Source organism: Trichoplusia ni, chromosome 4 (assembly GCF_003590095.1).
Source record: "Trichoplusia ni isolate ovarian cell line Hi5 chromosome 4, tn1, whole genome shotgun sequence".
NCBI lineage: Eukaryota > Metazoa > Arthropoda > Insecta > Lepidoptera > Noctuidae > Trichoplusia > Trichoplusia ni.
Window position 1 is genome coordinate 503,074 of NC_039481.1, and position 20,963 is coordinate 524,036.

The 20,963-nt window shown below is 34.9% G+C and overlaps 1 protein-coding gene across 2 annotated transcripts in view; it reads left to right on the plus strand.

Annotated features, from left to right (window-relative positions):
• The window catches only part of LOC113492454 (neural cell adhesion molecule 2-like), a 105,884-nt gene that overhangs the window by 79,090 nt on the left and 5,831 nt on the right, over positions 1-20,963 (plus strand). Inside the window, exons 5-13 of one of the 2 annotated variants that reach the window (XM_026869900.1) lie at positions 1,760-1,963; positions 3,168-3,319; positions 14,048-14,189; positions 15,468-15,598; positions 16,243-16,402; positions 17,042-17,198; positions 18,075-18,214; positions 18,757-18,896; positions 19,667-19,829. In XM_026869900.1, the coding sequence (XP_026725701.1) occupies positions 1,760-1,963; positions 3,168-3,319; positions 14,048-14,189; positions 15,468-15,598; positions 16,243-16,402; positions 17,042-17,198; positions 18,075-18,214; positions 18,757-18,896; positions 19,667-19,829 (1,389 nt within the window). The remainder of the gene's footprint in view (positions 1-1,759; positions 1,964-3,167; positions 3,320-14,047; positions 14,190-15,467; positions 15,599-16,242; positions 16,403-17,041; positions 17,199-18,074; positions 18,215-18,756; positions 18,897-19,666; positions 19,830-20,963) is intronic. The other variant, XM_026869902.1, reaches the window with a different exon arrangement.

Consider the following 20,963-nt stretch of genomic DNA (forward strand, 5'->3'; position numbering starts at 1 on the left):
GGCCAGCATAAGTACTTTTTTTCCTTTTCAAACGATTTTTATGTTCAATATCATGTCTGAAGCCTAACCTAGTTTATTTAAAACTAGTAAAAAACACACTTCATCACAACCAAAACATAAAACGCCTCTTATATCGAGCATAATTCTGGGCAACAGCAAAATATTATTTCAACTAGACATAAAATGTGGGCCAACGGGTTGTAAAATTCAAACAAGTCGCACTGTGAGATTCATTGCCAAAAAGTGTATTTTTTTCCTTATGTGAGAAATGAGCCATGCTAAAAACAAATGCTAGTTGTTCCAAACTTATATTCCGTGATATCAACACCGGCTTTTGAACATTTATGTTGGTTTTAATTCGTCCCTTTGCGGAAATATTCAATACGTTTGTACAGGTCACGTTTGTCCCGGACAATACCACTCATATCACAACTGTTACGATACCACTAACACACAGATTACGACTGTTATTACGCCCATAGGATCAAATGATGTCATAATACCGTCGTCGGTCGGTACACAGAACTATCCAAGAAGTGATTAAATTATCTTTAACGTATCTTTCCTAAACGCTTTTTTACTACAGACAGTAAAAGATGACCTCGGGAAATCATAAATTAATTATCAGTTCAACTCTACAAACATCAAAGTTATTTATTTTGATACGATAATTATTTAGTCGTCAGATTTTTCCTCAATCTTCGGAAGTAGGTCAACTAATCTTTCCACTGGGGACGATTTTTTATCCGTTCTACTATTGTATTTTTGTGTATTTGCCAAACAATACTTTTGATGGCTGTATTGTGCATCCATATTGTACTAAAAGTTATTGACTTCAGTGATAATTTATTTCAGTAATTTTGTTATCTATTGTCCAAAGCACTGGCTCGGATTCGTTCACTCGAATTTGCAATACAGCTGTGTTGCTAAACCTCTGAATTTGCAAATAATTTTCGGAATACGTTTACATTTTTGACTGCTGATTTCCACGTAAATCAAAAAGTAAAAGGATCCTTTATTTTTAATCCGTTTGAATTCGCGTAAACGAAATTCCTTAATAAATTTTAAATTTTCTAAGTGACGATGTCTCCCGAGGTCTGACAAAGATAAGAGTGTCAAAGTAAAAATCTGACGTTCGCCAAGCTAAAACATTTTATCTTTTTTGTTTCAAGAACCTTACTTTGAATCCCTTAAGGAGCTTTCTGATTAAAGACGAAATATTTTGATCCTTAATATTCAGTGATGAGTAATTTTTATTTATTATGACAATCGACTTAAAAATTTCGAGACAGGAGTCAAGATTTATGACAGAGAAACAATTCAAGAGTCTCGAAATACAGGGGGATACTTAATGTCGTTGGTTGAGAGTCGTGGTACTAACGTAGAGCACGTGTATTTGTCGGTGCGGCACCGTAATTAATAAGACAGAATCGTAAGCCATATAAGTAATTCTAGTATTATTTAGTCTGGCTCAAATTGCGTGACACGAAATTGACAAGCAAAATTATCTCCTAAAGTAAAACATAACTGTTCAAGCGCGAAAGCAGATCCTTCAAACTGATATCAAATTGAAAATCGTCTGAAATTAAATTCTTCAAAAACTTTCCAAAAGATAAGATTTGACAAATTCAACTTTCGTTGTCACCATTTCTCATATTTTAATACATTTTGGAAATGCTCTTTATTTCTAGCCAATGACTGAATTTCGAAAAATGCTTTTGCTGTTCTTTATCAATTTAAATGTTGTCTTCATCGTCAGGTGACCCTCGACCTCGCCTCACCTGGTACTTAGAGAACACGGTGATCGACGACTCCTTCGAGCAGAGACCTGATGGCGTGACGGTGAACACGCTGACGTTTCCCAACGTTGGGCGACAACACCTGAACGCGAGGCTCGTCTGTCAAGCATCCAACACCAACCTAGCGGCACCTGAGTCTAAGCTCCTGATTTTGGATATTAACTGTAAGTTGTTTGTTTTTTTTTTAATTTAAATTTGGTAGTACTTAAATGAAATTGAAACAAGCTGTCAGGAATAAAAAATACCAATATAATAAATATCTTTAATATTAACAGTAGAACGATAAAAATAGAACATGAGCCTATAGCAAACCACTGTACTGTATTGCGGCATAAATTATATATTTCCTTCTCGTAATCTTTGGTATGATTCAAGGTAAGTGGCCATTTTTGGGTCTATTATAAGCAGGCACTCAATTGGATCTTCCTATTGAACAAATCCGGTAGTTGGTTTCAATTACTGGATACAACGACCAAAAGCTTCAGGACGTACATAATGCAAGCCATTATAGACTATTGAAATTGGAGTAAATGGTTATATGCCTTTGGTCATACCTTTCTTAAATGGCAACTGATAAGAAACTACGAATTTTATGATTATATAAAGTGTCAAACACTGTCTTGTAAGACAGCAGTACCTTGAGAACCTTTATTATTAGTGGTATGTTTGTTAGTCAAGGATTTCTGCTATATAGAGGGTAATATAGAACGAGTTTACTGGCAATACTTTTGGTGGCAGAAATCCAACGAACTATGTAAAGTGGAAAATCTGCTTTAGTGAGCTTATCATATTTACAAAGGCTATGGGCAGGGCTATTGTGAATGTCTATAAAAGCATTTAAACCATAAGGGATCCTTTTGTTAATGTGCCTTTAAAGCTAAATGAAGGTTAGCACGGTTAGCTTTGCATATTGTTTTGTCATAATGCGCAGGAAATTTAACTGAGCGAGTTAAACGTGGAATAATGGGAAACTTATGTTGTTACCGAGAACTTATGGTGAGACTGGATAGCGACCACTGCGGAATGTGAACGGATATTACGATTTATCTAATAAATAGGTGGTAAAATAGAGTATTTTAAAATTGAGGCAGATACATGTAACAACCCCTCAGAATATAGTAAATGGAGAAAGTTTGTAGTTGGCAACAGATAGAAGCACCATGGATTGGTATTGTTATGCATTTGCCATTTCGTGGTCCATAAAATTGGATCTAGAAATGTCATCATCACCATCAATAAAATACGGTAATGACAAAAGGCAGGTACATATTGTGAAGGACCTTTTTCTTAAAAAGTTGTAGTAAGTAGTGATCACGCAATAGTAATTTGTCTCGTCAAACTTTTTGCCAAGAGTCTAGTTTGTTGCAGTAAGACCACTGAGCATCCAGATCCTGAACAAGCGCTCTCAGCTGTCTGCAGACAGGAACTACGAGGTGGAGTGCAAGGCTGTCGGCTCCAGGCCTGAGGCTCAGGTCACCTGGTGGAAGGGGGGGAGGCAGTTGAAGAGGAGTGCTAAGAACGTGAGTAGATAAACTAGAATATAATAAATAAACGATAGGACTTTTAAACAAGCCGTGAAGTTGATCTTAAGAAATGAGTCACTAGGTGATGCATCGGTCCTCGTACTTAATTTGTAAGGACTTGGACGAGAGCAAAACTTATTCCGAAGAAAAATACTTTTCAATTGTAGATTTTGAGAGGTCGTATTATCATATGGTTTAGTATATTTTTTTCTTTCTTACTTTTTATTGTAGAATAACTCGTTCAGGCTTTTGTCAAGATATCAGAAAATACTTTTGAATACGCTCTAAATGGTTTTCTACTTATCATATCAATGAAAAGAATATTATATTTTTATTCTTCACGTGGGGTACAGATACTCAGGGAATGTACACACTTTGGGTTTTATACATTTTTGTTTGTGTAACGGATTTCAGATATTTTGTGAATTTTATTGATGGTTCTTTTCATTAAAGCTTTTATGAATATTTTGTATTGTGTGTGTGTGTATTTTCAGCTGCTTATTATTACCAAAGAAAAAATAAGTTTTATGTAAAATAAGATTCCTATCTAGACCATAACTTCCTCTCTTTATGGAAAGCTAAAAATCCTTTGAAAATTTGAAACTATTCCAATCCTTGAAGAAATACCTGTGGCCCTGATAGTAAACTTTGAAGACATATCCTATTTATAATGAAATGCTTTAATAGCATTGAAATACACACCAAACGTTTTAGAAACTATCTACAGCAAATACTAACTAACTTCGTGTAAATAGATCAATATTTGCAAAATGTAATAAATACTTGATCCCATTAAATCAGACTAAGTTAAAGTAAATATGGCGAAGTTGGCAAATGTGATACGACACGAATTGCTTTGCGAAGTCAATGATTGTGTTGTCTCAGTATCAATTACGCTACATCTTCATACAGGTTTCTGATTACTCCACTTCCAAGAATTTCGTATAATGCTGATATTTTAGGATTTCATTAAAAGTAACGTCCTTTGAAACTATTGTTTTACGATACGTAGCTTTTGGTAGAAGGCATTTGATTTTTTGTTTGGCATTGACAGAATGCTAAGGGATGTAATAATTAACAATCCTTTACAGCTTGGTGGATTTTTAGTTCAAGGCATGGATTTTTATACACGAGGTGCAGGCTATGCTAACGCAAGCAAAGTATAAGTGTGACTTTTCAAAGTTATAGTTACTTACTTACCATTTCTAAGATCCTAATTACAAACAGTGAAGAATTTAAAGACCAACCCGTTAAGCTAGCGTTCTGACCAATGCCTAAACCTTCCCGATATGTGAAGAGACCTGTACCCAGAAGTGAGACATTTTTAAGCAGGTATTTATTAATTTTCATCGCAAAAATAGGGTACATTAGCCATCTACGGGAGCATGAACGCCAAAATACCTAATAGGAGCTGAAGCGGTTGCCATAGCCAAAATCGGTCGGATGATGATGACAACAATTATGGGTTTCAACAAAAAAAAAATGTCTCTGCTCACGTAAATCTCATATAATCATGAAATTAGGTTTGAGACAATTTTATGTGATGACGTCATCCACCAAGTTCTCTATCTAGCATGTTTTTACAACTTTCGATACGAATGCTAGCTTCAGTATGAATTCCTTCGCTCGAGGTCTGATTACGACCTAAGCCAAGTTTAAACCCCTGTTGATTGAACTGCCACACGACAAATATGCTCAGTATTAATATCGTACCTACCATAATCTAGCATTTGTGTTCGCACCGCTGCTTTGTAAATATAAGCAGGATAAGACTCTGAAAAGTGGTTGTTTTTAATTAAATGTAACGGGGATAGCTGTCGGTTGTATAGTATTATGAATATGTATTGTGTTAATTAAACTGTTAGTTTAATTATAAGATATAAGGTGAAAGAATTGACTGATAATTTGTTGAAAGATTCACGAAGAGTTCGTGGACGAAACTTCCAGATTTTTTGCCTGTAGTCATATTTAACGAATTCCTTAAAAATATTAGGACTGATTTAAATTATTTAAACATTTCAAGTTATTATTTATGTAATTCGTATTTTTCCATTATTTTGCAATATCAAGGTTACCACATTAACACAATTTTAGTTTAAATAAAAAATAGTTATATTCATATTCAGAGCTCTGAACCGCAAATAAAAACTGAAAATAAATACATAAATGCAGGTAAATTACAATTGACTGTTTGTATTAATTTTTAAACATCAATGTTACCAAATATTTGACCGTTTCGCACGTTGTCATTATTTCGGGGGTTAACAACGCCGCAGACCATTAAAACTGACAACACGATTTGGAATTAATAAACCACTAATTAAGGAGATACAGGGAGTAATCCCTATTAATTGGTAAATAACTAATTACGAATGCACTGTAATATATTAGGTATTTTAAGCCAAATAAGGCAGCGTAAAATATTCAAATCTGTAATTATTAATTAGATTGAATATATTATTAGAAATTCTATGAAATTATGGGTAAACTATTTTATGAATATTACGTTAATGTACCATGTAATGTGTATAATACAAGAATAATATGCTGTAGGTAATGCCTTAATGTTGGGCCTATTCCGTTATACAGCAGGATTTTAGCCATGACCTCCAAGCTTCGTCAACCCATGTTTAAGAGTCTAGATTGAAATCTCTGGAATCTTGGTAACGATGTTTTCCTTCATCGTGCATCAGTCTTCAAGGACAGCATTGGGAAAATTAAGGACTGGTTTTCCAAATGATAAGGTTTTGCTCTAGCATTCGTCCGGGCCAATTTTAAGAGATTCCAAGAAAAACCCTTAATATTTTTCATCGGGAATAATGAACCTGATTATTACTGAGACACCGCTGACTGGCTTTTCATCCGTCATCAGGGCTTAAGAATCTTTATAGAGAGACGGTTACTTTTTCATAGATAACGTATTTCTGTTGCAGCTATTATAACAATATAACTAAAATAGAAATGGAGGCTGAGCAAAAATTTGTTAAGTGAGAAAAGCCGCCGAACTGATTCGTTTTTTATTCAATACTAGCTGCAACTTCGTGGTTAGAAGATATAAGGTATGATTTATACCTGCCCTTTTTCCACATTTTCCATTGTATGTTTGCTCTGTGATGGTGATTTTTGAAACAAAAAAACAAACTCTTCAGCTTTATATATTAGTATAGAGCATAGATTTGGACGCGACGAAAACATCAATGTCATCTCACTTAACCAGTCTTTATACCAGGTATGTGATGTGTGGTGATGTTTATGTTAGGTAGATTTTAATTATTCGAGATCAAACACTTTGAGTTTATTTCATTCTTCTCAGCGAGATTCCATCAACTATTAACAAAGAACAAATGTACACAGTGTCTGTGAATTTAATTCGGTGCGTGTTTTCAATTATTTTTGATGATTACTGCTAAACCAGAGAAGAACGTGTCTGCGGTTTGAATTTAATTAACTACTCTCGAGTGTTAGTTATAATGTGGGCACTCTTAGGTAAGTCTATAGACTTACAAACTAGACGAATTGTGTGATTGTGGTTTGGAATAAGAACTATTTTTCAAAACGAGATTCCTTGATAGTTTTGGATTTATTAGCACCTGACTGAATGTCTTTTTTTGTATTCTTTATCCAAAGCCACTCTTCGCCAGGTTGTACCCAAGCTATGTCTCAAGAACCGTGGTAGCTGGATAGTCGAATTCTTTACAGAAGATGTATTGTCTTTTCGTTTCGTTCACAAAATTAGAGGTTACGGGAGGTATCATGACATTTTTTTTATATTATTTTTGTAGCGTGACGGTGAAGACTCGTACTTAACCTTTTCATACACTTGCTGACTACCTCCTAAAAATATTAGTCGTGATTTAATTATCGGCTACTATTGTCTGTATACCGATTAATTCTGTTCACTAATACAAAGCGGACACGGGATTAATTAATAACGTCGAAGTAACAATGAATTTATTATTTTTTGCAACACACTGAACGATTAATATTTATTTTTTCAATCATCATTAGTTACACCCCAATTATAGTAATTCATTATAGTTCACTAGTAGAGTTATGTACAGAGATATAGTAACGTATATTGCGCAAAAATCAACCTTATGGTATTGTAATAAGGTCGCAGATATTTGCAATTCGTTACGGTTGGCATGCATTTGCCTGTACTCCATATAACGCTGGGTTATAACAATAGCAGTTGTTTCTTTGTTAATTTAATTTTCTTTGTTTCGTCTATAATCAGAAAAAATGTTAAGTCTCAAGTTTTCTTTTATGACGCAGTTATTATTGGATTTGAGCTTTGACTTTTTGTAATCGGCTTTAGGAAGTTATGAATAGAAATAATTCTCGTTTCAGATCAATCTCAAGTCTGTCCAAGTTTATATAGCTTCGAAAAGGCCTGTCATCTCCTTAAGAGTGGGAGAGTGCGTAGTGCTAGTATTTCAAGATAGAAATAATAACTATTATATAGAGGTGGTTTCTGTTAAATAAATGTCACATAAATATATTATATCGTGCAAGTGACCTCGTGACACTGGAGGCGTCCATAAAAAATACTAAATAAAACCTAATTTAACAATAAATACCACCAATTTTCAAAAGAAATACCTCAAATTTAGTTGACATTATTTGTTGGTAAAAATTGCAACTGTTTAGTCATAACCGTTTTTGAAATATAGCCTGTTGATAAAGTGACAGACATCAGTGACTTTATAATAAAATTCCATCATACCTTTTCGGTATAGGACCCCAAAAACGTATGACAAAATACTTATGTATATCACAAAGATATTCATGACAATTCGTCGACAAACTCAACTCAGAATTGAGTTTTCATTAAGCACAATATACATAGTACTACTTTATACGGTACAGCTAGACAAAGCGACAATACAGGTAAGTTTAATATAACTTTTAACCACCCGTGTATAGAAATAAATTCTATAGATTCTCATCTGTTTACTAAAGTTGGTTATTAAAGTACGACCAAAGTTCCACACGTAATGTTTCATAATAAACTTTGTTACATATTCCAATTATAATTTGTAACTACGCCTTTTATTACTCTTCGTATTAAAGATTATTTCTTTGTTTATAGTAGCTGTAAATAATAGGCGGTTATAAAAATAATTAGGTGCTGAATTAGTTGCCACTTATTTTATTTTGGCTTTTTTCAATACCAGGTACCTTTGAAATTGAGAGTCTTGCAGTTCTGGAAGAGCTATGCAACTTTCTCACTTCAAAAAGTGTTAGTATATATTATAAGAGTTTATCCTCTATTATAGTTTTATCCAAGGAATATTTTGCCCGGACACCATTCTTACCGGTTCTAAACTAAAACGTCAACACCATGCAAACTTTAATTAGAAATTATAATTGCTTTAGATATTTAAGTCTTGAAAAACCATTTAATTTTCTAGTTAGTCATCGATTTGAGCGTTCGCTGCATGAACACATTGTTCTTTTGTTTTCGTATTACCATTAACGACCATTACTAGTTGAATTGATAATTTCCTCGTACTAATTGTGTTGTAATTACTGAGGGTGACGTGCTTTGTAGGAAGTGGAAGAATGTGGGTCACAATTTCAGACAATGCTTTGCAACGGGGGCCTGAAACCGTTTCTTGAAGTAAGTAAGGCAGTTGTGAAAAAGAGACGCCGATGATAATATTAACTTGTGAGGCGTAAATGCCTCACAAGTTAATATTATTAATAACACAATAAATAATTAAATTCTTGTGCCGCGCGAGGATATCCAAAACATCCAAGTTACATGCACGAAGACACCCAGACTCAGAACAGGCATTCTTGGATCACACAAACGCTTGTCCTACACGGGGATCAAACTGGTCGCGCTCAATAGGTTGGGACTACTCGATTATCCGTAAAGTAATAATTCTTTTCACACCAACGCTAAATAAAGGTTGGGTATTTGTCTATTAATAGTTTGTAGGGTAAGATCACCTCGTCTAAAGTAACCATTTATCATAGTAATGTCAAACCTATTTATAGATACCAGGATCGCTTACTGACGGGTTATTTGTAAACACGGTGAGGTGAGTTTGGATCCCAATTTAGCGTCTGTTTACAAACATATTGAGACGGCAGGGTTAGTTGTTATAATTAGTCATCGTCAAATAAATAGTTTATGAATAAGGCTGTAAGATTAACACGTGAATAAAACTAAGGTATGTACGCGATGTCAAAAAACTCTTTTTATTTCAAGGGTCCCAAATAAAAATGGAATTCTACTATTAAAGCTACGCATTCTGTCTGTTTTAACAATTAATAAAAATCGAGGTTTTCTTTGAAGATTTTTTTTTTTTATCCCTGAGTCAGAAGACCATTTCACACTGGACTGATTTAATGTTAACAATTTACAAAAAAATATCGCCTATGTTATTTTTTTTACGTGCATCTAATGTACTTATAGGGATACCCAACTAGTTTCGGACTCCACTAGAAGCCTTCTTCATAAGCAAGAGTCGCCAGGCCAGTAGGTAGTCAAGAACGAACTTTCTATGTCAGTCAACTCGTATAGGTCCCATTAAAATCAATATAGGTCATAAATGCGGGGATTACGTATTGTTAGATACTAGCAGTCTCTACGCACCCCAGTTTCCCCTCAATACATATCACTCAGCTACTGACATAGGCAATATTTCTCTTGTTGTTCAAGATAATCTTGCAACGATATGAAGACAATAGAAGCTAGTCATAACGTATTGATACATTTAATATTTAAAAAACATGAAAATATAGTCCGTCGATAAGTGCGAGTCAGATTTCGACACTGGGTTAATCTTACAAATAGGCTCAAGATAAACCAATTTAAAAAATAATTGTTTTATGTAAAACCATCTTTATGACCGCATGAACGTTACTTCATATCGATTTTTTTTTGTAATAGCGGCAAAAGGAAATAATCAGTACTTTCTAACTATGTTAGTACATGAGATACGGCCTGTAGATGGTTTTGCCCTTTGAGTCGCGAAAATAGATTTGTCGGCGTTTTAATTAAAGCGCTTACATACCCTTCTTGAAGTTAGGTCATTGCTATTGGGAAAAAGAGAAGTTTCTTTGCGCAGTATGAACCACTATCTCGCTCCTACAGAGAAAAATAGTCCGTCATGGTATCGAAACAGTTTCGTAATTAAAATTTCGTATTTGTGTCACGCATAACAGTAAAGTTGTGAATTAATTTATTGGCGTTTTCAATAACATCATAAAACATACGTATCTACATTACACAATTTATTATGTAAAGTGAGTTCTGTATATTTTATGAATCGAATTACATTGGTGCTGTAATTTTGAATTAAAAATGAGGACATTATTTAAGCTGCGCAATGTATACGTATTTTAACGAAACAGACGTTTTATACTTAACATGAAAGCAAGCTAGGATAACATACGCGAGATCTGCATACGATATATACACTTGGTTCGTATTATTCTACGTATGTGTGTGTAACAGTCTCCTATCGTGTTTACATGGCGCAGTTGCTACGTGGTTACGCCTATTTGCTATCAATAGAAAGAGCAATGGAAAGCGTACTTTGATTAAAAAGAAACGCATGTGTAACCGCCCGATTGAAACGCGTTTATTGCAATCTAGCGTAATACAGACTGCAGTTAGCCATTTACTGGAGCAGCTTGTATTATACAGAGCGTCTGGCAACGGAAATTAAGTGAATAAAAAAGTATAGGAAGGAAAACAATAATACCTACAGTTTATTTTCAAAGTGTTTGTGAGGAAATCTTTGAAATTATATAGTCTGATGTTGCGATCATATGAAGAATAACATTTTTTACTGAAGATTAAATAAGATTAAGTAATTGTAAGCTATAAGAACCCTCATCATCATATGATGTACTAATCGTAGTGTTGTGGTGAAGGGTACGAGTAGGTGCATCTGAGTGCTATCCATTGTAATTTACTACTGATAATATTAACCTATATAGGTATGTCTCAATGCTGGGCACAGGCCTCTTCGCCTATAGTGAAGGTTTGAGCATTTGATACGTAACTTACTACAGGTTGGCAATTTCAGATTCCCATATTATCTAGAATATAAGTTTCTTCGATAATGCTACCTTATCGTATAATAACTAAAGAAATAGGTACAAATAAGTTTGAATAATCGATCGAACCTGTACCTCATGCGTACCAATCCATGCATAGAACCGCGAGACCTCCACTTCATTCTATTTGTGCTCTCGAATATTAATCAAATCATTACCCTCCCATTTGTGGAAAAAGCCGCAACTTTCCTTCCTATTATTGAAATATCGAATTCGTATTTTAGTATTAAAACCGTCATGTAGCGACACCCAATAGCCCTACAGAATTGAACACGACCCACTCGACTGTGTTCACATTTTTGTTTAATTCCATATTCAACAAGACCGCGCGAAAACAATTTCGGCAAAAAAAAAAATATTTTTGGTAGATTAAAAACCTACCAGATACGTTTTTCGTGTGAACGTGAAATAATTCTGCATCAGTAATTGTGCCTCCCCAGGGGGTGTTTATTTGATAGAATTTCCTCGGTGTGTTTTTTAAATAAATTTCGGTTATAAGTATCGTATTTGGTGTCTTTAGTCGTTTACCGAATTATTTTTGTACTGTCATGCTGAGGAATATAATGTCCTGTTGAGTTTCTGAATTAATTCTTTTGTTGGAAAAAAATGTGTCCTTTAAAAACTTATTCCTATTTTGATAGTTAGATGAGAGACTGATAAAAAAAGTCTCTTATTATCACGGTTTAAGAGATAAAGGCTGGTGACAGACGGACGGACAGACTGCGGAGCTTCAGTATCATAGTTCCGTTTTTTAACCTTTTAATTCGGAATTCTAAAATTATTACGGAAAAAACATTTTTTTTTGCTATGGCAACCCTACTGAGAAACATGGTGTAGCAAGTTACAGTGAATAATGAAAATAGTTTCATTGTTCATACATTTTGCTCAACTGTTATTATGTAACTTTACGAATACTTTGAAATGCAATATCTTGTGTAACATATGAAATTAGCGTTCATACTGTCTTCTAGTAATTTTAAAAAAGTATTCCGAAGATTTCATCATCAGCTTTTTCCTAACCATGTTGGGTTCGGCATCCAGTCTAAACGGTTGCAGCTAAGTTCCAGTGTTTTACAAGGAGCGACTGCCTATCCCACCTCCTCAACCCAGTTACCTGCGTAACACAATACCTTTTAATAGTACCAATTGTGATATTTTCTCGCTTCTAACTACCCGTAATGACGAAAGAAAACGGGAAAATAAGCTTTAATAACACCTGTAATCAACAATTTAATTCCTTTCGAAACATGGAGATGGGTGGTCTGTCCACAGATCGACTATGTTGAGTGTTGCTTAACCTGTGATCGATCAACTTGTTCAGGTTTAGCTTAAGAGTTAAATAAGAGTGTCAATAATTGATTAAGCTATACGGCAACTTGTATCAGGACATACATTCAGATTATTTGGATAGTAAATCGTTGACTCTTGTAAAATTTGCGTCGGCAGCTACATAATTTCTAGCCCTATACGATTCAATACGTCAGCACCTTATTTATACAGATAGTGAATCTAGAGCAACCATAAGCCCATTAGAAATTGCGTATTATGGTCGGATCATATTTAATTGAAAGTATGCTCTCCGGGAATTTAAATTGTGTTCAAATTCGTTTGAAAGCTGATGATGTACATTTGAATTAATTGTTTCTGTAAACTACCAAGGAAACCATATTGGAATTTATATTGACAAATATTTTTATTATTTGCTATAAAATAAAATGTTTTTCAGAAGGAATTAAAGCTGCGTATACCTACATAGAGTTTATTATTGTTAACACAAAATGGGACGTTTGCAATAGTAGAAGTTCATGGAATATAACCAGATTGATACACATATCAAATATACAGTAAAATTGCTTATTCTGGAATATATTGTTTTCAGATCAAAAAATCATGAACTGCATAGTAACTTTGTATTCCTTTTTACCTTAATACTAGATGTTTTATAATAAATCTTCTCTTTTTCCAACCCCTTCAAGGCAGAAGTCTCAATTGTAATTTTATTCGCGGCTTTGTGGGTATGTTTGTAAATCAAGTCCTATCAGTCAGCACTTGAAACGAGGGCAAGTCACGAAATTCGAAAATCCCCGACTTTTTCCTGACAAATGTGTCATCTCAATCCATTATACTTGACGGGGAGAGGGGAAAATATTGAAATAAATGTTCAATGTTTTAATTAAGATATCAAATTGTGACGGTTTAAACAGAGTTTCCATCAACAAACAGCCTGTTATAACATTGTCTGTTTTTACGTGTGTGGCTTTTAATGACTAATGCCCTGACACCGGCAGCTCATGTGATTGATCGGACATGTTATTTGTTTTGCTTTTAGCTTCGTTTATTTTATTTTGTGTACATCGTATTTTAAATTTAATTTTGAAGCTTCAAATTCGTAATTCAATATTATGGACGCAGTCTTAATTTTTGATTGATTGCCTTTGATTTGGGATTAATTTTAAACCGTTCTTAAAGAGGGTGTAGTCTGTGACAGTTGGTAATCTGTTGAAACCGTTTTTTGTTTTCACTAGTTGCCCGATACCTGCAGTCGCCCAGATTGAAACTATATGTTTTAACAGTAATTTTCCTTTCGGTGATCATCATGAACCAGATTTTAATGCGTCAGCTCATTTATCATTGTATTTTATGCAGTTTTCTGACAACAATGCGACGGTCAGCACATTGAACTTGGTGCCGATGGCGGAAGACCACGAGAAGTTCTTGGTATGTCGCGCAGAAAACCCCAGAGTGCCCAATGCTGTTATTGAGGATCGATGGCTTCTCAATGTTCACTGTAAGTATTGACCACTGCCAAATAATAGCCTAGATAGATGTTTTTTTTTTTCGTTTCATAATAATGTAGATAATCTAATGACAGCATGCCTAGCCGAAAGGCAACGTGTTGGTGGGACGTGTCGGTGGGTGGACCGTGGGAGTTGTATCTATGGGTAGGACAAGCATTTATGAGATCCACCAATTTTTGTCCTAACTCTGGTTGTCTTGTGTCACATACACAAAGACACTTGAATGTTTGTAGAACCACGAGACGACGAGAAAAGGGATAAATGTTTTTAAAAAGGAAGACTTAAGTACTCACTTCACGGTCAGGAAACAGAACAAGAAGAAGAAGAATGTATGTAGCTATATTTTAGTTACATAAGGTTTTTTTTTTTAATTTCAATGTTTGTTAAAAAGAAAAGAATATTTTTATTTGGGCGTAACATAATTGGAAAATCGCGTGATTAACATTCTAGTATCGAGAATTTTAACACCCACGTTCATTCAAAAACCTGAATAGGTATAATGAGAAAGCGCCCGAAAATACATTTCGTCAGACATTTTTATAATTAAAGTCAATTTCGCAAAAACGCCTTTGAACTCATCAGATTTTTATACTAACTAGATTTGTACATTTTCCCGACAGTATAATTAAAAATCCAAAAAGGCAATCATGGCCCTACCATTTGCGGTAACCAATAGCGATGTGAACAAACCTCAAAATTATCATTAATCCATACGTATTTGACTGCTATTATTGTGAAGGAGAAAGGTTTTCAGAATCCGATCAATTATTGAATACCTACAATCAGTGTCAGCACAAAATCAACGAACCGCTTAGTATGATACAAACACGTTTAATTAACAACGTAATTTGAAACATGGCTTAAATAACCCAATCAGCAAATATAATCAACAGATTAATGTAATTCAGGGATGGCAGATCAATGAACACGTGTAAAGAAAACCTGTGACATTTTTGTTGGATCTTCCATTAGTTGTTAATTAACAAATGTTTTTTTAACCCTTCCAAATGTTCGTTTTTACCAAACACGGCGAAGATATTTCAACGTATATAAGTTATATCTTAAGTATTATATAGGATGATGCATACTTAAAGATGCAACGGTTTACTCACGCGTATTTATCGGCCTTGCTCGACTAGTTTTGGACCAAACTGGAGTCCTTAAGCATGAGCTCACGTAGCTGGTGCGGCAAACCTGGTAAATACGCCCGAGTAGGTTGTTTTAATGTCATTAGCTTATGAGACACTAAATTACTTCTTTGTTCACAGATGTACCAATAGTAACTCTTAAATTGGGATCGAACTTAAACCCAAGCTACATCAAGGAGGGAGATGACGTTTATTTCGAGTGCAGTGTCAAAGCTAATCCGAAGACAAAGAAACTTACATGGTATAAAGGGGTAAGTAATGATGATATTGCATAAACTAAAACTGATAAATAAGAATATTAATGCGATTATTAGGGAATCCAAAATACGACAATTTCCATCGTGTGAGCGAGACTCAGCTAGGCGGAGCGCAGTTTGCCATCTCGCTTCTACTATTACAACAGTCCTACTTCTAGAGCTAGATAGTACAGTCAATAAACTTAAATGGAAATCTAGAAACAAATAATTATTATGAAATTCACGTCAATTTCACGTTAATAATTATAATGCTATTATGAGCCACGGGAGAATACAGACAACCGCAATGGATATTAATGCGATTTGTTTTGATTCAATATTACATGTTATTATGTGAATAATTATTTGAGTTAGATATTGTTCCTAGAAGCTTCTAGATTTTATCTATTAGCTGCAAATGAGTAATACATATGTTAAGTAGTTTCAGAGCAAAGGGAATCTAGAACTACTTAATAATCGTCGCTTTCCATTTGCCTCCTCACTAAGGTGTCTGGTGATGTCTGGTTCTGTTCAGTTTTTGCCATTCGGGGTTATCCTCATCGCCATTCCAAGGTGAAGTAATCCCAAAACTACACACCAACTTTAGGCAGTCAGCTTTCGCCATGAGCATTTAAATATGAAACTGTGATGACCAACAGGTGAAGGAGATTCTTCACAATGCCAGTGCAGGAGTTATCCTAAGTGACCAGAGTTTAGTGCTGCAGAGCGTGACTAGATCTGCTGCTGGAGACTACAGCTGTCTGGCATACAATAACGAAGGAAGTGCCACCAGCAATCCTGTGTCTCTACAAGTTAATTGTGAGTAGAAGTATGGTACTCGTAAGTTTTATAAAACAATCGGTTCCGAAAATATGTAAATTGCTAAATATACACCAAAAACGTTTTACCTATCGAAAAATACGAGATGATGAAGAAGGAGATATTTTTGTTTCTTCCTTAAATAAAATCACTAAAATCGTTACTATCTATAAAACAAAGATAATGCCGAGTAAACAAAAGTAAGATTTTATTTGAGGCCTTGATTTTTCGATATATCACTGTCATGTCTACTGGGAACACTACTAGATTTGTTTCTACCAAACTATGAGTCTCATCAATACACAGTTCGGCAGAAATACAAATTTTGTACGTCTCAGAGGGATTGTCTGGTGTCGAGAAGGAAAGTTCGATTCTTGTTAGAAGACTTTTTAATTATAATATTATCGTCCTAAAGTGTCACCAATATTCGATATTAAAAGTTTTCCTAATGAATAGCATTAAAAGAGCGGACCTAAGTATATCTCAAGCACTTGAAGTCTTCAAACTTGAGGTAACGAATTGAAAAGGCTTAAATACGTAAAGGCTTTTCTAAGTAGACTAAAACAATTCTTGAAGAAAATAAATTGAAAATTGACGCGAATATTAAGCCCATTATTTTTGAGTCTTTTTCTGCTCTAGATATACCAATGTGCAAGACAGTGAATGATGGGGAAGTCTATGGTGCTTTGAAGATGGAAACTGTTGTCCTGAAGTGTGTGGTCGACTCCAGTCCACCTCCAACGTACTTCAGTTGGTTCTTTAATAGTTCTGGAGAGCAAACTGAACTTTCGCCGAGGTAAGACGATAAAAAAAACCTACTATTTCTGGCCAAATAACAGTGTCTATCGGTAGACTAAAAACACGCCTTCAATTCGGTTTTCTGATCGAGTTAATCTGAATCATGTTGAAATTCTAATTTATTATTGTAATAGACCATATTTCTCGTAACAATTCCATCAGTGTCACCATCACCTCATTACCTCACCTATTGAAAACTCAGTACTTTCTAGGAACTCCGCATACAAAACAAACTTGACAGTACTTTTAAGATCGATGACGCCGTAGTGGCCCGAAGTTACTTGAGTTTATCCTTGTTTATTTGTTTTGCTCCTATAAATAAGGCTCGGAAGTAGACTGGAACCGGGTGCTGAATCTCAAGTAACCGGCAATCAAGTTATAAGTATTTCAGTTGTCTAGTTATTTCTTAGTTAGTAACAAAATGTTTGCCTCTTAATATGGATTTATCAAGGTGCCTTTTAATATGGATTTATTTTAATATTCATTGAGTATAATAACGAGATTTAACGAGTTTAGAAATCTAGAACCTGGAGGAAATAATATTGAAGTTGAAAGTACCACTGGCGTCGTCTTATGGGCATTAAAATTTTAACCCTATCTTCTACTCAAAATTACGTTTAGTTCTATAAAACAGACAGTAGGTCAGACAAGTTTTTCAAACTCTTCTTTTCAAACTGAATTTGGCTTGTAGTGTGCGCGACGTGTCCTGTCTTTGAACCCCACTTATTGTTAGCGTTGTGGTTGACGAATGCTTGTTCTGAGCCTGGGTATCTTCGTGCATGTGATTTGTTCTTTTTGTGAAATCCCTCGCGACACAACAATTAAATTCATAAGTGTGGTAGTTTATTTTAAAATGAATCTTCCTCTTTATTAGTTTATTCACCGCTCACGGCAACTCCTCCATCCTCCGCTACACTCCGACTTCCGACATGGATTTTGGCACCGTCCTCTGCTCAGCCGTCAACGCCGTCGGGAAGCAGGAGGCGCCCTGTATGTACAAGCTTGTTGCTGCAGGTAATAAACGAGTTGAACATTTTTGGATTTTTTGATAGCTTAGGAAAAATTAGGAGTAGAAGTTTACTAGTGGAAAAAGTGTGAAGAAATTTCAACTATTCAATTAATTTCGCTAAGAATTCCCTTTTGGGCAAATTTTCGCCCTTCTTGGATTTTTAACGTCAAATTTCTCAGTTTATACACTAAAATAAAAAATGAGTAAGTATAAGCTTAGACGATTTCTTCCGAGAAGATCATAAACACTTCGTAACGTACAACCTTACATAACATAACATACTCTCAACATACGATCCAGGAAAACTATTCTGACGAAACTCGCAAACGTAAAAGTGTTTTTCTTACACATTACTTCTTCATGAAACTGTTCCTAAAACTGAGAACCAGAACATCTTAAAGTAATAATAATTGAAGCTTTGGAGGTATCACTCTTCCATAACTACAATAATTTTCCCTTTAGACGAACTTTCGGTGCATTATGCCCTATCATCCTGGTCTTACCTGTTTCTTATAGGGAACATGTTTTTAAGTGCAGTCGGTTTCAGCAGGGAACCCCACATCTCTTCACAACTGTTCCGTGGTGAATCAGAGCTCTGACACGTTGCTGGTGGAGTGCCTTGAAGGGTTTGATGGTGGACTGCCTCAGGTCTTCTATATGGAGGTGTTGGAGTTACCATCGCTGATGGTAAGACTATTAATATTTTCTTAAGATGTTTGGAGTAATGATATAAATGCGACTATTTTTTGTTATACTATTGCCACTAAACATAAGATTTTTAAAATATAGGTTAAATGTGAGTGTTGTTTTCTTCATTTTTACTTACAATCAATGTTATACTCAAGAACAATAATTGTAACGATTCAAACCATGAAGATCATGACATAACCTTAGTTATTTGTGACAGTATAATATCCTAGTCAATAAGGCCCCATAAGCCTTGCGGTAAACCTAATTCAAATAAAGGCGCTGCACGTAATTATATCATGCCAACACGGTCGTTTGATGTAATTAAGCTATTGCAAATAAACAGACGTTGTTCAAACAATCAATATTACGATATAAAGTATAATTAAAATGGATATTAAGAAATTGGAATGTAAATATCGTATGTGTATTATTGATATAATTATGTTTAAGAATCAATTGTAGTAAAAATACAGATATGAGAACAACTTGGTGCTATATCTTTTGATAAAAGTACCACGCGAAGAGTCCTGAAAATTGTGACGGAGTCTTTGTCTGACCCACGAACGCTCTTTCTGATTATCGGTATAAATGTTATGGGGGCGGCTTGTTAAAATAATTATGTGTCTTTAACTACCAACTGGAAGTTTGCTATGTTGCTAAAATCTAGCCAACTATTTGCCACGGATATTATCGTACAATTTTATTTTCGCAATACTTTTTAATTAGTTTGATCGCGTGCGGAGCTACAATCCTTCTTTTTTCCTCAGGTCCGAGCAAACGTCTCCTCCAACCACACGCCATCATTCCTGGTTCATGACTTGGACAGCAGATCCAGCTACACGCTGGTGCTGTACGCGGCTAACGCCAAGGGTCGGAGCGAGGAGGTCACGCTGTTCACTGTGGCCATCAGGCCGCCGGATAAGTATACTGGTAAGTTAGTTTTGTATTACAAGAAGTAGTGTTTCTAAAGCGTGCTCTACACTCTTGCTTTGAATTCACGCCGCGATTCGGCAACGAATGGAGGACGACGCAAAGCGTGAACGTAACCGCGCGAAACACAGGTTTCGTGGCTTTCGCAGCCTTTCACGCCGCGAGTGTAGAGCCCGCTTAAGGTCTAGTCCATCGCATGAGCGAAAAACGAATTTAAAACTTCACATTTTCCTGATTCCTGTCATGGTTGACAACAATACATCAAAACAATTCGTGCTCGTAGAAACGTATCTTGTGTGCAGGCCCAAAGAGAAATATAGACACTGTCCTTTGTATAGAACATATTTACTTTAATTATTTTGTGAATTTATATAAATTGAATTTTCTTATAATGGCTGCCACGTCAGCTACGTACATCATCAATCATTTTTATCAATTTAATTTGAGTTGCTGCTATAAAATATACCGATAAGTCGGAGTTATATGAAGCAATTTACCGATGCGACCAATAAGTCAATTTATCAAGCACCTTTGATATTTGCATTTCTTCCGTAGTACAATCAACAGCAAAAGTAAAAAGCAAAAATCAAAAATTAAGTAGGCACTAAATGAATGGAGTTCGCGTTAGAACTGAGAGGCACCAAATCGATTCAAAAGTATTTAAACCGATGTTCAAGCTAGGCCATTATAACTAAATAAAGCAGCTCTAATGCAAAATCCGTTCTTTGGTGTTGAATATCTGATCTCGATCATCTACTTTTGCTGTTGACTAAAAACTGTTGAAATATATTTCCCTGGAAAAACAAGATATACATAATTAAAAGTAATATCAATATATTATGGTATCATTTTTTCTCGCGAACACAGTATTTGCAAAAGTTTGAACACGTGTTAAACTAGTTTAAAAATGAACCTTTACTGAACATTTTTGAAATAGTTTTTATTTATTAAACGTTTGACAGAATTGCGGAAACGTCTATACAAATATTGGTTTTACTTTTAGAGATCTTCATCGGTTAGTTAAGCATTATCATCAAATAATTGATTGATGGACCAAAACTCAAAAATCCATTTAAAATAAATTCAAATGGCATCAATTAAATGAATGCTTTGTCACATGACTGTACCACTTAT